The following is a 17,712-nucleotide window of genomic DNA, read 5'->3' as shown; positions in this document are numbered from 1 at the left end:
AATAAATAAAACTGGGTTTATTCATCTGTCTTTCAGCTTTATTTATTCCAGGAACTTTAAGCTTGTCCGTTTTAAGTAATTGTAATACCATGTCAGGCCACTTGGGGGTGATAATGTATTTCAGATCTCTATTGAAAGAGACTAATTTTCATCAAAAATGGGAATATCCTGCTGAAGAACAAAACAGTTATGAAGAAAAACACATCCAAAAAACCGTCAGCTGTATTATTATTAGACATGTGTATTAACAGAAGGAGAAGCTATAAATAAATACAAAATTAGATTTAATAATGAACTTAACTGCTTGACATTTCTTCTGTGAGATTTAATTATATATACATATTTTTTAATGAATAAATTTTACTGTGACATGATTAAAATGTTTTCATTTGTGTAAAAAAGTTAATTTGCATGAATTCTATATTAGTGTCATATTTTCAAAATGCTCACTTTTAAATAAAATTACACAGAAAACAGGCTTGTACTGTATGCTTTTCTATATACAGGGAACTTGTTTGGAAAAAAGAAAAAAAAAACAAGCTACTTTTGCACTTAGATTGGGAAATATCCAGTGTGAAATTTGATTCAAACAGAATACCTGCAACCCCTATAGAAACAAAAACAAAATTAATTTAAAAGCAGAAAGTGAAGACTTCAAATATGTGGTTGAACTAATCTAATGGAAAATGGAAACATTCCATAGAAGTGTACCTAAAAGATGTTTAATTTGGTCCCACATCATGTTAATTACACAATAAAGAGTGTCATCATTTTTTGAATTAAAATTATCATTGAGTTTTGTTATTGCAGCTCCTTCAGACTGACAGCATATGAAAATATTCAGCAAAACATTTGTGCAATTTATAGTTTTTCAGTTTTTTTAAGTAGAGATGCTGCATTGATCTGTTTTTGGTTACTATTTGGTTCCGAAGAACTAAAATTCACCCCTTAGCCCTTTATTTATTTTTTATTATTTAATCATTGGACTCAAAACTAAAGTTATAATAATAAAATCACGTCATTTATGTGTTTACTCAGCAGCGATTATAGGAATATTGGTGCAATAAAACTCTGTGTATTGCATAAGAGTACACACTGGTTCAAGCAATAACGAAACTGATGAAGTCACCAATGTCCGACAATAACCTTTGGAGCTACTGAAATGCAAAGCTGAACTTGTCTTGACCTCCTGACCTCTTGCACTGGATGTGTCTCCCTCTCTCAGAGACGTGAGGCGCATCATGACCACACATCCTCTCTCCGAAGGATGCTCTGTTGCTGTTGCTGTGATTTTCGGGGCCAATGTTCAGCTGTACAGGAGCACTAAGCCAAATCCTCCACCATCATCATGTTTTCATCGGCGCAGGAGGAGGAAGGGAGGGAGGGCTGAGTGCGAGGCAAAGTGGGGGGAGAGATAGACACACACCGGGCCTAGTCGCCACATCTTTTCATGCGAAGGAGCTGCGCCGTTAAACCGTCAGTAATCCGTTTTTATTTGCTATAAATATGCATTTAGCTAATTCAGCTAGCATATATGCGAGAGAGTGAGACAGAGGCAGGACTGCCAGCGATAATCCGGTTTGTTCTTGTCTGTCCTGTTTTCCTCTGATCCACTTTAGCTATCTAGTTAGCTTGCTGGCTAAACATAGCTAGCTTACCTTGCCAACTTAAAACAGACTCTAATTTATGGTTTCTAAACTTGACAAGAAATATCAACTTTCTTTAAACTGTGTACCGAATGCTTTGCGTTTGATTTCACATTGAAAAATAAGTAAAACAAGTTATTTGTACGGCACAGTCTGATATTTTAAGTTTTCTTGTAACGTTAGCTTGGCTAGTTTACGAGCCCCACCGACTGGCTGTCTCACAGCAGCAGCGGTTTGTTGCCATCTGTCAGGGCTCTGTGTTGCTGTGAGATGTTTTAATCACTGTGATAAACGCACAATGTGTTACGTCAGTAACATGCTGTTAGATTAATATTGAGCTATTACAACCCTGTAATATATCCGGACAGGACGTTCTTGGCACCAGCTGAGCAGCTGGCTGCTTTTCAAAGCCAAACTGTAACGTTACACAAAATGACCAGAAAAAAAATCAACAGATTCGCTTTTATGTCTTCTGGGAGCAGCAGATTAAGTAATCGCAATCATTTGCACAACTGTTTCATTCTGATTGCCGTCACTGAAATGTCAGCCTCATATGTTTATTTTTATTTCTTGCTCTTCCTTGTGTTGGAATTTCAGACCCGTTTTTGGTTTCCCAAACCAACTCCGGCCCGGGCCTCAGTCCGCGGTCTCGAGTTTGATAGTGGGCTGTTAGAGACGAAGGAACGCCGGCTTGACGCTGCCAAGCAGCCCCTGCGCCCCAACCACCATCATGGGAGACAGCAGAGGTGAGCAAAAAAACGACACAGATCTATTTATTTCTAATGGTTTGTTCACGAGAAGCAATATTTGTATTAATTATTAAAAGTGTATACTTGCATACATATTAGTACCTGCAATAAAATCAGCATTAACAAAACCATGGTTATAATAAGACACCCTGGCAACACTTGCTCACTTCTCCAAATTATCATCCTAAAATAGCAAAGCGGGTTGTAACATGTTTTATTTTTAGCATTAAAAATTGTTTCATGATTTTATTTCGTTGCCCAAATGTTACAATGTAAGCAACAATATAATATGCAAATGGTTGTTATAAGTTTTTAGAATAAAAAAAATCTTAATGTTTGAGTCCAAAGATTAAAAAAAAAAATATATATATATTATGTTTTATTTCTTTACTAGGAGTTGTTTTATAGCCGTGTTAACTCTAGAGTTTATTAACTGTCATCTAATAAAACTAACAGCTATGAATCTTTATTAGTGTATTATGAGTTTTTACTCATAATACACAAACTATAATAGTCAGCTTACAAATGTTATTTATTTCACTTTATGAGAAATTAACTTTTGAGAGTGTTGTGCTTGTTTATGAGTGTGAGCAGTGTTATAAGGACTGGTCTCGTCAGCTGATTCGTCTTATCAAGAAAAAATAAACAGACGAGGCAAAAACCAGCATAAAGCAGGGACAGTGCAGTCTAGACAGCGACAGATGATAGTGTCAACATTTTGAAGTGATCATAACAAACACTGTGGTGGAATTTATCATTGTCAAATCTGTCAGTATTTGTCGGTCTGACTTCTGGTTGTGTAAAATAAAATGAATAAATTCAGATTGTTGAAATGAAAAGATTTCTTAAATGTTGATTTTTGTTGTCCACTCTAATTAATTATACTGTAATTAGTAATTATGCTGTTGCCATGTGCTATTACATTTTTTGCCTGATGTTTAAAAAATGCATGTTAGTTTCAGAACCACATGGAAAATTTATGTCAGTTTGATCTTAAATGCTGTTTTGCAGTTTTTTATCTAAAACGATGCAATTTGGAAACTTCAGTAAATCATTTGATGGATCAGTTGAATAAAGAAATGTTTTTCTTTATATTTTAAAGCTTCAGTTCATGATTTGATATCAAAATAGTTAAACTGTCAGTGATTTTCCACACTGTGTATTTTGCTTAAAAACCGTTCAGCTGACAGCAGGTTTCTGTCACCTTTTTACGTTGCACTTGTGTATGAAACTCTTTTACATTCTCTCTGTTATTTTTCTCGTCAGATTCTCGCAGTCCAGACAGTTCGTCTGTGTCTTCCCCTCCCTCGGGCCAGCGCTCCCCGCCGCTGGTTCCCTCTGCAGCTTCCATGACTTCACTGCCACCCAACACCACCACAGGGGTCAACAGTCCCATCAGTAGCATTGGTTCTCCCTTTTCTGTTATTAGCTCATCACTGGACTCACCCTGCCTACCTGGCACACCGTCAGTGGGATATGGCCCAATTAGCAGCCCCCAGGTAAGCTAGGCTGTCAAGAAAAAACAAAAAGTATATCCAGTAATCTAATGAAAATCTTTAGTTTAGGAGATTCCAAAATATGCAAAAGTAGATTTTTGGACAATTTTGGCTCCTGTATTTCTGTGTATTTGCCATTCCCTTTTTTCGGTATTGATTTTACACCCACTAAATTATTACTCATTCCTTTTTTCCCTTCTAAATTTATCTTGAGACACATATATGACACCTATATTTTAGGTTTAAACTTTTTCTTATTGTTTATTGTCAGATTTTTAGAGTGAAACATCAACAGAGGTGGAACCTAAAGGGATGGAGAAACATTGAATGGAGGAAAATATGTAACCATTGCTTTTAATACACCTATTTGCTACTTTTGTTGTTTTGGTTTGATGAATGTTCATGATCTGACTTTGTTTTACTGTATGATATGAAAATAGTTTGGGACAAAATGGCAAATCCAATTTTTTAAATGGGGGTAAGAATAATTAATCAAGGATTGATCTTGATTAACAAACAAATTCTTTCTATTGTCTTTTGTCTATTAGATTAACTCAACAGTGACCATGTCAGGGCTCCATGCAGTGAGCAGCTCCGATGATGTGAAACCTCCTCTTGGCTTGAAGCAGCTGTCTTCCCACAGCCCAGGGCCGATGCTTTCTCAGAAACGCCTTTGTTCCATCTGTGGAGACAGATCTTCTGGTCTGTAAACCTCTTCAGTTCCACTGTTCTAGTGAAACATTTAAGAAATTTGCAGTTGTTTGACTGACTTTTTCTAACTACTTCAACGTTTGCTTTTCAGGTAAGCACTATGGCGTCTACAGCTGTGAGGGCTGTAAAGGCTTCTTCAAGAGAACAGTGCGAAAAGACCTAACCTACACCTGTCGGGACAATAAAGACTGCATAGTTGATAAAAGACAGAGGAACCGCTGCCAGTACTGCCGCTATCAGAAATGCCTGGCGATGGGAATGAAGAGAGAAGGTGAGAAAGCATCAGAAAGATCCAGAGACTTCCATTTATTCCAAAGTTAGATGTTCTGTTTCATAAGAAAAAAAGCAACAGAAAGGGACAGGTTTTAAATATATCAATAGCTTTCTTTTAAGCACTCTGGGGTTGGGATGTTCGTTCAGATCCTCTTCAATTTTTTTCCGTTTGTTTTTCTTTAACTTGCAGTTCAGTAGAAGAACACGTTTTGTGAATGTCTTCCACCCAAAAATCTTTTAAAATCATCAGCCTTTTTCACAGGCAAAGTTTTTTTCTGTCCTGAAATTATTTTACTGTTGATCAAAACCAAAAGTGTTTTGTTTTGTTTTTTTATGTTATTTAGTTCAAGATTTTTAAATAACAAAGTAAATAATCTTTGGGGTAAAGAGAGTCAGGAAACTGCTGACGGGTCGTTTTTGGAGTATCAAAACACTAATGCTCGTTTTTTGAATACATCAGATAAGTTGTGCAAACAGAAAAACCTGAAAGTGCAGCAGTTAAACTTGAACACCCATGACTAGCTCTTTGAATAAGTATGGCACATAACCATTCTGCTTAAATTAAAGACTGTTCTGTATAAAACTCGTACTGTGGAATTACTTGTTAGTGAGTCTTTCACTATTTAAATTTTAAAAGTGAACCATAAACATTCAGACGTGGAACAGACTGAATGATTTACAACATCATTCGGGTTTTCCCTGCAAATCATTTCAGGGCCTTTCATAAGCCAGTCCACCTGAGGTCAGTTCTCTTAAACTTAAGAAGTTTAAGAAACAATCAGATTACCCGTGTATTTTTATTATCTCATAACATATTTTTATTATGTTATGCTAGAATTTCACTCCAAGGTACAATTCAATATTTCGTGTAGCTTTATTTGACCTAAATTAATGATACTTTAGCCATGTAAAGTGAAAATGTACAGGCTAAAGGTCTTTATAGGAAGTTCTTGCATATTTTACTGAACTTTTTTCAACTCATTAGTTGTAATATTTGACAATATGTGATACCAATAAAAACAATTAGGGCTGCAAAATATTAAGATAACATGTCATATGTGATAATATTGATGAATGTTGCTATAACAACAAGATTTGTTTGGAAAAGATTTCATTTGGCTGGTGCCTTTTGGTTTTGGTATTGAAACGACTTGGTTGTAGTTAATTTATCACCTTTTTGCCATTTAAAACATTTTATTCTGCCTTAAACAGGAAGTGTCACTGGATGTATTGGTGCTAACTCTTAGCTAACTCTGTTGCTCTCCGGCCTCTTCCTTGTGATAAAATTTGTGACACAATATGCAGCCCTAAAAACCTATCATTGCATCAATATTGACAGTATAGGTTCTTTTTTTATTTTCATCACAGACCTGGTCAATATTTAATATTGTCTCTGTCAGGAATACATATCTTTCCATATCATTTTTCTCAGTTATTTTTTATAATTCTTTTTTTTTTTCTCTGTATGTTTTAAAATTACAATAATTTGATCTAAAATGGCCCTCCCCGTCTGTTGCAGTTATTTAAAAATAAAATATATCAGATCAGATTATAATTAATCTTTGTTGCTCTTTGCTACTGAAAGACTAGAAACTATCACAATGTAGAGAAACAGCATTTCTGCTTTAATTGTCCTTGCAGTCACAGCAGCTGAATAATTTTTGAATGGTTCTGTGTAATCTCTGGTCAGTTTGTGGAAAACACTGATTGGTCTGTCTCTACAGCGCTGCTCTCAATTCTGACAGATTATAAATTAATCTGGCAATGTAGAACAACCAAGCATCACTTACATAATCTGTAATTTTTTTTTTCTGTTTGGGCTTGGATATTCGGTGTCCGTTTTAGTGCGTCTACCTGGACAAATGAGATGATGTCTATTTGATTGCTACCTGAGCAGCGTGATAAACAGAGACGTTGATATTCTGAAGGAAGGGGGGGTGACGTGTTTACAGTAGAGGATGGGAAGAGCGAGAGGGGGATGTGGGGTGGATGAGTCCTATAAACACTAACCCCTTGCCCCCTCTCTTCCTCTTTTGTGTTTCCTCTCGTTCTCTCTCTCCCCCTCCCTCCTTCTGTAGTGGCCAAGATGAACGACAGATGTAAGGAGAAGAGAGAGGGAGGGGGGTGTGGCTGTCTGTATGAGCGATCAAGGCATAGAGGCATATTACGCCTGCTGTCGCTTAGAAGGACCTCATTTAAAATATTTTTCCGTAGCTTAATGCCAGGCCTCAGAGGCATCCCAGAGCAAGCCTTGAATGACTTCCATAGGTATTTTCACCCTTTGTGGACGCGCAGCTAGCCAAATATACAAACTCTTCTTTAATCATCCCCATTCTTTAAAAAGCTATTCTACTCCCATCTGATTGCTGCACAATTAGGGCATATTTCCTGCCATCAACCACAGAGCCGTTCCACATTTGTTCAGAGGCTAAATGAGACTTTGATGCTTGTGGGGCTTTAAGTAGAAATGTTTAATTTTCTGCATTTTTTTCTTTTATTTACGCTCATTTTCTGCGTTTGTGGTTTAGTTGCACAACATTTAATTTTCTCTCTCCATTTCCCTAGTTGATGAGAGCAGATTGTTGTGAAAGCAAATAGTTTTTTTAAAGCGCTTGCCTGAGTAAAGGCTGCTATTGAAAGTGTTTAAGGCTGTGATTTCCAGCCTGGGGGGCGCTAGAGAGCTCAGAGGAGCAAAGGATTACTGTTTTGCAATAAAAATTTATCACACTAAATCAATATCAAATATTACTTTTACACATTTAACTGATTTCAACCCAAGGGCGTCCGTGGAGTAATAACTATTTTCAATAATACATAAAACTTCTTGTAATCACAGTTTTAGGAACGTTTTTTTATTATTATTATTGAAACAGCATTCCTTGGGGGCATAAATCAGGATTTACCCTGAAACTATCAAGCAGATGCAACATCTTAAATCAAACATTATTCATAAACTGGAGGAAAAATATTGAAAATGTTATATTGGTAGCAACAGGGCGTGTCTGGAGGATAAGATGATTCATTTAATGAATGTGTTTCTGCATCTATAACAGTCAAATAAGTTACTAGTGGAAAACTCCCTCAACATCCTTGTTTTATTGCCATTTTTACAGAATATGTGTATAAGAATACGTGTTGTATTGAGGACATTCAAACCATGAACTGCAATTAGGTTAATGAGGCCAAATGAACAGACTTCAGGTAATTTTATCACCCAGTACTACATTCACAACAGATAATTTATCTCATTATGTTTTGGAGGATTAAAATATCTGGACTATTTTGGGGATCAAATAAGATAAACTAGCAATAAGTGGTTTTTATAATATTTTGTCAGTGGTAAAAATTGTGTACCGCTGCTTTAAATGGTTATTACTGATTTCTATGAAAATGTTTATTTACGGAATATTAATAATTGACTGCCATGATTAAATTTCATATTATTGTGTGATGGATTTGTTGAGTTATTTGGCTGTTATGTATTCTGTTGTGTAGCATAATGAGGACATTGGTGAAGTGAAACAAATCCTTGATTGTAAATATAAACTCATGTTCAGGAGTTACGTTGCTTCAGTTGTATCACATGTTTTTCTTGGACAATAGTTTCATTATTTTGCAACCAAATAATTCATGATTTTAATGTTTAATTGTCTCCACTGCATTTGCACCAGTTAAAGTGGGTTGTGTGAATTAAAATGTTCCCAAAATACAGAAAAGTAAAAGAACAGAAATGTTTAATGTTTGACTGACTTTTGCATGTTTTCATGCTGATCCCTCTTTCATTTCTCTGCTTCTCTTTCTGCTTCTTTCTCTGGTGCTGATCTTTATAAATCTTTTTCTTCTCGTCATCCACACATTTTGTCCATATTTGAAACCAATGCCCTTCTTTCTACTGTTTTCATTAATCTTTTATGTCCTTCACATTTTCTGTCCTGCTTTCATTCACCCAATCTCCTCATCCTCATCACACTTTCTCTACTTTTCTCACCCTTTCCTGCAATATTGTTGATCCCGTGCTCCTCCTTTCCCGCTCCGATCCCTCGCTCTGCAGCTGTCCAGGAGGAGCGGCAGAGAAACAAGGAGCGCGAAGGCGAGGTGGAGTCGACCAGCGCAGTGAACGAGGAGATGCCGGTGGAGAAGATTTTGGAAGCTGAGATGGCTGTAGAGCAAAAGACGGAGCTTCATGCAGATGGAAGTTCAGGCGGAAGCTCTGTGAGTAACTACGATACTAGAAATTAAATCCTGAATTAATTATAAAGTTTAAAGATATTTAAAAGTACTAATTTGTTATTCTTCTTCAAGTCTAATTAAATATTCCTAGGAGAATGTTCCTAAGAGTATAAAAATAAATTGGCTCTAATTCTCCATTTCTATACAATTCAGCCCAACGATCCGGTTACCAACATCTGCCAGGCAGCAGACAAGCAGCTCTTCACTCTGGTGGAGTGGGCCAAGAGGATCCCTCACTTCTCTGAGCTTCCTCTGGATGACCAGGTCATCTTGCTCCGCGCTGGTTAGTCTTGGTCACAACTGTAGTGTCATAACTTGATATTATGAGGATTTTATCCTCTGTAGCTTAAACCTGTATCCTGGTCTTAAAATATAACAAACTGGTTGAAATTTGAAATGTGCTAATATACATGGCACATACAAACACATTCATTAATATTTCTGTAAATGCACCAGAATCAGCAAAAAGGCTGTTTTCTCTCTGTTGCCCTTGGACAAGGAATAATCTGTCATGCTAAAAACAAACAAAGGTTTTACAAAAGAAGGTTAAAAATTATATAACTACACACATTTTGTCAATACGAAATACAGTCAATGCAAACAGCAAGTATAAAACAAAGGAAGCTCCAAAACAATTATTATAAAAAGTATAAGAAATCATTAAAGCTAATTTAATCCTTCATCTAGATGGCAAAACACAAGTGGTCAAATGGTGGGATTTGGAAAAGGTACTTATTATTCAAAATGTTGACAAATCTGATGTGTTATGAACCACTTATTATTTTTATTTTTTTTAATGCAACATGTTTTCTACGTTGCTTCCTGACATCAGGTTTTGTTTTTTCTCGTACCATATAAGAAGATGAATCCTGCAAATCCAATACAAAAACAATCCTGATAAACTAAACAATAATTTTCAAACAAATTTATTTAATAGTGGTTCAACTTTAAAATCTTTCTCATGCAGTCACAAAAAATTTTCACTCTCTCAATCTCTTTAAGTATGGATGAAACCGTCTCCAGTGTGTTCAGACTTTACTTCGCAGATCGTCCTTATAAGTTAAGGATGGTCACAGATCTTGTTGCCTTATTTGTGTAAAACCCGCCAGAAAGTCAGGTTTCTTTTATTTATTAGCAACTATTCTAACACATTTAGTTTTAGTAGAATTTAAAGTATTTCATAAGACTTTGCTGCTTTTAACCTTAAATGATTAAGCTACTTTTGATTAAAATTAAGACGTTGCTAGACATTATAATGGTTAAACAGCTCTAGAAATGACTGGAGAAAGAAAGAGACAAAGAAAGAAAGAAAAAGATTCTTTAAGACAAACTGCAGCTTGTCTTAAAGCTGTAACTCAGTTCAGATACTGAGACGCCGACTCTCCAACAGGCTGGAATGAGCTCCTGATTGCTTCCTTCTCCCATCGCTCCATCTCGGTGAAGGACGGCATTTTACTGGCCACTGGCCTCCATGTCCACAGGAACAGCGCTCACAGCGCAGGGGTCGGAGCCATATTTGACAGGTAATTTACATATGCATGTATAGAAGAAAAAGATATGCAACAGTTAAAAGTTTCCTCATCATTCTACAGATATATGTATAAAAATACTGATAACTGGAGGGATTTGACATTATAAGTATATTTTTATTCAAATTGATCTGTACAATATTGTTATCCCATACTAAGAGATAAAATTTAGTATCCTTCTTTAATTTTATCTTGCAGTTTAACAATCATTTGTCTCAATGGTTTTATACTCTGGTTTAGTGTTTAATGCTATTTTAGTTTATTAATTATTGACGGGGCTAAGTTCTTAGGATAGTATCTTCTCATCTTTGGTTGGCTGCAACTGCTGTGTTCTGCATTGGCTGAAAGATTCTGCTTGTTTTTTTTTTAAATTGTTTTAATTTTTTGTTCTGGCTGTCCAACTTTAGCGCATGCAAGGCGAGGGAAGCTGGTGGTTAATGCTTACCCATGAACATGCATGCCCATCCTGAGTTAGTGGCGTAGCACCCACTGTAGAATGTATTAATCCAATAATGATGGCTGGAGAATGGAAAAATACTAACAAATGAAGATTTCATAGCAGTTTCCTTAAAATGATTTAATTTTGATGTTAAGCGTGCAACCTGTTATTGTGAATGTTATAAAGCATGTGTGTGTTTTTAAGTTTTTTTGTTTTTGGTATTTTATCTTAATTTGAAGACATTTTCTAATGCGATAAACCATACATAGGTGATTTTATGATGATTACCGCTAAAAAGCAAGGCTTAGGTAAAGTACGGCTTTCTCATTTAAAGTGTTAAGAAGCTTTTATATCTGTTATCTGCTTCCATCCATGTATTAGTTTCTTATCCGCCTTGATTAAAATGTATTGCTGCAGATGTCCGAACTTCCTAAAAAAATCTAAGTCTGATCACAACGTGTTAATCCACTGTCAATTACACTATAAATATTTAATTATAAATAGTTAGATTGCTGTAGATTTGAATGGTTTTATGTAAATCTGTTTAACTGGAAGTCATTCATTTTCTGCTGATAATTACCTCAAAACTCAGATCTCATCCTGCAACTAGATTATTTTATATGTGTTATGGTACATTTAATTAATTATGCATTTATCCATTTAATTTTTAACTTTTAACTCTCAATACTTAACGTTGGCAGCGAGTTAGTCATGTGATTCAGGTCTGTTGGATCAGAGATGCAGCTAAAGTTTTATTCAGACATTTGATCTACAGAACAGTGTGATCATCATCTACGCTCTCAAATCTGATCCAACATATTATAAACAAAACGCTACTTTGTGCCATTTGACGTTTTGTAAACACACTCAGGTTGCATCAAGGCATCATATGTGTGAATTGTTATTAAAGTAATTAAAGGCGTTTTAATGCCTGACGTGTTTCGCCTGTTTAGAATAATTTACAACTGTGGCTTTAAAAGTAAATAGGCCTGTTTACTGTCATCATGAACAAACAAGGAAGGATTAGATTCTTAAACTTGCTTGTTTTTTGTGTCAGTTAGAACAATTTTTATTTCTATTTTAAGTTTGATCACATCGCCTTTGGAGACAAGAATTTTTAGTTTTAATTTTTTTGCCCAAAACCCCAAAAAGAAGTGGTTACTTTTTGACTCGCTTTTAAGTGCTTTAAAAGGAAGAAAGAAGCACAATGCCTCCATTTGTCAGTTAAAATTATGTCAAAATTTATTTTCTCTTTTAGTTTTAATACAGTATAGAACTACATCATGTTAAACATTAAAATTTATTCTTATGCAAATCAGGATCAGGGAAACATTTCAAACATTTTCACTAGTCAGAGGATTCATCTGTAATTTTCTACTATTAATAATTTGACATTTATCATAATCTCCTCCTCCTTACCAAAAGATATAGGAACATCATGATTTTGTTCTATTTACTTTTTAATTATTTTATAAAGCATTTGACCCCAAACAGTGTTCTGGTTTATGTACAACACAGCAGAAAATCCAGACAATAGATTTCAAATGAGTTCAGTTTTAAAGTGATGAAGTCATGTCTAAGCATGGGCTACATGTAGAGGTGAAGTTCTCAGCACACAGGCAGAATACTGTAATGACCATCTGTGCAATGACATTGTAATAACACATTGTGATTGAATACACAGGGCGAACAATGCTGAGGTTGGGGCCCTATTTGACAGGTAATTACTCCACTACACAAACACTTCTCTTGAACCCCTCCTCTTTGACTCAAAGTGAAAATAAACAGAGAAGTTGAGGCTTTAAAGCTCTTTCTAGATCGTAGCAACACTTTTATGATTCCTTGGTACAACATAAAAATCTGAACAGAAACTACTCAGCCTGGTCATATAGCTAGCTTGACTTTTTCTTCTTTTTATGGCTTTTATTGCATATGAACATTAGAGGAATGTTCTGCCCATCGTGTTTGACATCAGATGCTTTCTGAGACAAAAACAGCAAAACGGAAAAGAGTGAATTGGATTTTTTAAAGCTGTTGTTTCCAACATAATAGTGGAGTCAAATGATTTGTGTTTGGATGGAAATGATATTCCACCAGTCCTCAGTTCTTTTATTTATGCTACTTTACCGTGGAGGTTTGTGGAAATTGTGTTGGCCTGCGTCAGTAAACGCCACCTGTGATTGGGCAAACCCATTTCATCACATCAGTAGCATGTGTTTTTCATACGTTCTGGAAAATTTCCTCTTTCCTTATTTTATACGACTAACTTCCAAACCAATTTAATCTACACCGTCAGTGTGGATATAAACCATTTATATGGTACTGTAATGGTGATGCCTGTGAAAATACATTAAACAGTAAAACATCCGGATCTTAGATGATCCATCAGTAAGTAATCAGACCCTAATTTGCATGACTTTGTTTCTCTGAATCCTTTTTTATGGTTTCTTTGTATTTTTATTACAGGTTATATTTCTGTGAGATGCTGTTAATAAATTCTTACATTTCTCACAAAGCATGCTATTTTATTTTTTTGTTTATACATGTTGATAAACAAAATTGTGTTGAAATGTTACAAAGACAAGTCAGATGTTTCAGGCATGTTTTTGAACATCTTAGTTTTTGTGAATTCAGATGTCAGGAGTGGATAATACCCAGAATCCTAAATTGACATATTTTATTTAGCCGAAGTTAAATATGCACATAAGGAACATATAAAGCAAATTGTGAGAATATAAAAGCAGAAGGTTTCATTTCAGCTTCCATACTTAAAAAGTCAAAAAAATGTATTTTTATTTAGATATTACCAAGCAAATTAAAAACAAACAGAAGTGCTAAAAGCTCAAACTGAATAGCAGCAGCAGTTAAAAATGTTGATCTCTGGATGACAAACTTGTGCTTAAAATAAAATTTGCTAAATCTAAATGTTTATGTATTTAAAATGGATTTGTGTTACTGTTTCCTCAGCAGTTGTGGTCAGTTTCAGATTTTAACGTCTACATTATCAACCTTCACATTTTCTAGTAGATCTGTGTTTAAGCAGACCAGCTCTCAGGCGGCCGTTAGATTTGCCACTCTGGTATAAAACCTTTTTTTTTTCCCCCCTTCTTTATTTTCTTGTGCAGAACCAGCAGTTCAGCCATGCCATACCTAATGTGATAATCACTGAGAAGCAATTATGAATAACCTTCTGGGACTATGGAGTCTGTTTGTCTTAGAAGTCATTTCCTCCGTGTCTCATTTTTTAATATTCTGCTTTTTTTCTTTCATTCTTTCCTCTACTTCTGTTCTCTTAATGAATTCCACCATTGTGGCATCCTGCTGTATGTATCGCCCTACTGCATATCTCTTTTCTCTTCAGGGTTCTGACAGAGCTTGTAAGCAAAATGAGAGATATGCAGATGGACAAGTCAGAGCTGGGTTGCCTTCGAGCTATTATTCTCTTTAACCCAGGTAAAGACTGTTGTTATATCAAAACCCTCGTTAAAACAGCTCAAGACAGATATTCAGGTTATTTTACATGGAGAAGCATCTAAAATGGATTGAATTCTATGTACTGATTGTATATTTTTCTTCTCCTGTTGAAAGATGCCAAAGGTTTGTCCAACCCCAGTGAGGTGGAGCTTCTGCGAGAGAGAGTTTATGCGTCTCTTGAAGCGTACTGCAAACAGAAATACCCTGACCAGCAGGGCAGGTACAGTAAAACTTTAAACATTTTTAGACGAACAGAACATTTTTTACGGTTATTCATTGTCCAGTAAATTCAGTTTTCTGAGTATCTGATTTTTCATTAACCCATTTATCCTCCATTCAGGTTTGCCAAGCTCCTCCTCCGACTCCCAGCACTGCGCTCCATCGGTCTAAAGTGCCTGGAGCATCTATTCTTCTTTAAACTGATTGGTGACACGCCCATTGACACCTTTCTGATGGAGATGCTCGAGGCGCCTCACCAGCTGACTTAAAGGAGCCGCGTTCAGACCGGTCAGGATCCGACGCACACCAGGATTACCAACACGGCCTCCAGCGTCTGCTCGCTGGCTCCTCCTGCTGGGCCTCGCTAAACTGCAGCACCGCTGGTTTTATTCTGCCAGCTTTTACACCCAAACACACACACACACACGTTACCCGTCACCATACGCTTCATTATGTGTTCACGGACATACAGTCACACATGCACCTGCAGTTCTCCGAAACGGGATACCTGAACTGAAAAAAGAATCTAACAAATACACAGAAAGAGCTTGAATTTAATAATTGCTAATGCTCACACACACATACACGCATGGATTTTCCTCAGTTTCCTCAGTTTTCTTCTACAGGAGTGTTGACTCAAGAAATGATCCCACACATACAAGAAAAAATGTCTTAATTTAAATTAGACGTTAGTTTTCACATCTTCATCTCACAGTGGGATTTTGCTTCTGCATAACTGGTGATTTCCTTTTCTTTTCACTTTGGTTACTTACAGTTGCTGCTCGCTGCACCTCTGTCTCTTATATTCATAACTAGCTGGTTAGTTATTTATGTGATTTTAGCTGAAGATCAGGTGCAAAGCATTTGAATCAACTGTCCAGCGTCACAACAAAATCTCCTTTTAAGGACTTGCAAACACATCATCAAAGCGATTTTATTCAATCGGGTAAACATAGAAATATTGGGGTTTTTTTAAATAGTCATGCTGAAACTTGTTTGAGTTTCTATTTTGAAGTACTGTACTCATGAAATGAGCGCTTTTTAAGGCATTGAAATCTAGGAAAAGGGGGCTGGGTGTGCTTTGTTTAACAAGCGAAGCCCCTCCAACCCTTACGCGCACAGCGGGCTTTGTAAGAAAGGAAGAATGACTTGAATAATTTGTTTCTTTTATTTTTAAGTTGAGATTTTATCTCTACTTCGGCAGATGTTTGGCATTTTAAGGCGCTTGAAGCCTACAGGAAGTAAAGCTTCACGCAAAGATAAAAGTATTTTTTTCTTTTATCTTCTGTTCCCCGAACCCCTCTTCTCTTCTCTTCTCTTCTCTTCTCTTCTCTTCTCTTCTCTTCTCTTCTCTTCTCTTCTCTTCTCTTCTCTTCTCTTCTCTTCTCTTCTCCTCTTTTTTCTCTTCTCTTCTCTTCTCTGGTGGTCATTTATGCACTTTTGTGAGTTGTAACTGTGTAAATGTTCCTGTTCCCTAAAAATGACCATCTCTTCCAAACACCTAAGATGAACTTGAAGGTACTAAGTGTAGGGTTTTCTCATTATTGCATATTTTTTAATCTTATATGTTTAACCCGGTGAGTGATTGCTGAGTTTCGGTGCAGATGTTAGTGAAGCAGCCTTGTGGTTAAACATTTTGTCCGGCAATCTTGATGTGTGTCTGCCCTAATGACCAGCACAGATTTTATCCAGTGGCCATGAAAGAGGAAATCTTTCTCTGTGCCCTGAAAGTAATCATGTGAATAATTGGACAGCTTGTATCTGAGTGTGTGGCCTTCTGGTCAGCAAGTCAGTGAGGAAATAAATGCGTCCGACGTTTGACTGTTGCAGTGACGTTGGTCTGTACGCTGAAGATGTTTGAATTGAATCGACGTGACTCTACTGTTGTTTTTTAGAAACGAGGTGCTGAAAGCTTTGCAACGAACCATCAGTAGAGTTGGAAAATGGAAACAAGCTGAAATGATGTGACAGTGGAAAAAGTTTTAATCTCACCTGATAGGCGATATTGACTGTGGCGAGTCTGCAGATCCTGGAAGAACCAACGGTTTAAATGTGGTCCACACACAATGAATGAATTACATAGGACCTCTTGAGTTGTGTTGCAATAATGAAATCCCTTTATGCTCGACAGTATAATGGAAATCCTACACCTACTACCTGTGGATTTGGACGTTTTGCTGCGTGTTGGCTTGAATCTTTTTGTACAATAGCTGTAAATAATACCAAAAAACGAACAGAGAAGTCATGCAGAAACGATGACCTGCTCACACTTGTGAAATACGTGGCTTCAAGAAATTTAAAGCTCTATTTTTTGCTGTTTATGAAACATCACGTTTTTATCTCTTGAAATCACGAAACATGAAACTGACCAGGGCCAAAACCACACCTCATTGCTGCTTTTTTGCACCAGCTTCTGCCAGTTTATTCCTGTCGTTCCCAGTAACTGATTGGCTGGATTTTTTTTTTTTTTTTTTTTATCTTTTTTGTTGACATTAGCTCTTGACATCTACTGTGATTGAAATTTGTGAAGAACCGAATCAGTGAAAAAGTCAAATGCAGCTACAAAGTGTTTAGAAGAAAACCCTCCACACACCCTTGAATGTGAGCAATACTGGGAAACACAGATTTACTTCCCTTTCTGGCGGTCTTGTATTTAAGTAAAAAAAAGTGTTGATATTCTAAAGTATATTTAACCGCCTCTTTAGCCAACATTTAATAGAAATGAGAACATTTTGCGGTGTCATTCTAGTGAAGAGGTACATCTGTCTTCTTCCAGGTGCTAAATCATCCATGGTCTTTTAAAGACCTGCACATTCACATCAATGCAAATACAGTATGCAAGAACACAGACAAATCAACCATTCTCCCTCTCTATTAGATTTATTCTGATCTCCATCGGCTTTGTTGTAGATTTTAAGTTGTGGAAAATGATTTCCAGCTGTGTTC

General features: G+C 36.3%; 1 protein-coding gene across 4 annotated transcripts; it reads left to right on the top strand.

Annotated features, from left to right (window-relative positions):
* The first annotated feature begins 1,253 nt into the window (after positions 1-1,253).
* On the top strand, positions 1,254-16,032 carry rxrba (retinoid x receptor, beta a). Of its 4 annotated transcripts, XM_032579862.1 has the most exons (13): positions 1,254-1,476; positions 2,244-2,392; positions 3,662-3,894; positions 4,440-4,593; positions 4,694-4,873; positions 6,954-6,974; positions 8,927-9,087; positions 9,259-9,388; positions 10,496-10,628; positions 12,758-12,793; positions 14,435-14,526; positions 14,662-14,767; positions 14,888-16,032. In XM_032579862.1, exons 2-13 carry the CDS (start codon positions 2,377-2,379, stop codon positions 15,033-15,035), a joined length of 1,410 nt encoding a protein of 469 aa, XP_032435753.1. In that variant the 5' UTR covers positions 1,254-1,476; positions 2,244-2,376; the 3' UTR covers positions 15,036-16,032. The 4 variants fall into 4 exon arrangements, with proteins under 4 accessions (XP_032435753.1, XP_032435754.1, XP_032435755.1 ...); XM_032579863.1 differs by lacking the exon at positions 6,954-6,974 and having other exon boundaries at positions 1,255-1,476; XM_032579864.1 differs by lacking the exon at positions 12,758-12,793 and having other exon boundaries at positions 1,255-1,476.
* The last annotated feature ends 1,680 nt before the right edge of the window (positions 16,033-17,712 follow it).

Source organism: Xiphophorus hellerii, chromosome 13 (assembly GCF_003331165.1).
Source record: "Xiphophorus hellerii strain 12219 chromosome 13, Xiphophorus_hellerii-4.1, whole genome shotgun sequence".
Classification (NCBI taxonomy): domain Eukaryota; kingdom Metazoa; phylum Chordata; class Actinopteri; order Cyprinodontiformes; family Poeciliidae; genus Xiphophorus; species Xiphophorus hellerii.
This window is presented reverse-complemented; position numbering and strand designations above follow the sequence as displayed.

What these genes read in the sequence shown, in the direction of transcription:
- rxrba (XM_032579862.1), top strand. An exon ending in GGTCATCTTGCTCCGCGCTG is followed by an intron (nt 9,389 to 10,495) that starts GTTAGTCTTGGT and finishes ACTCTCCAACAG; the next exon opens with GCTGGAATGAGCTCCTGATT. An exon ending in TACCCTGACCAGCAGGGCAG is followed by an intron (nt 14,768 to 14,887) that starts GTACAGTAAAAC and finishes TCCTCCATTCAG; the next exon opens with GTTTGCCAAGCTCCTCCTCC.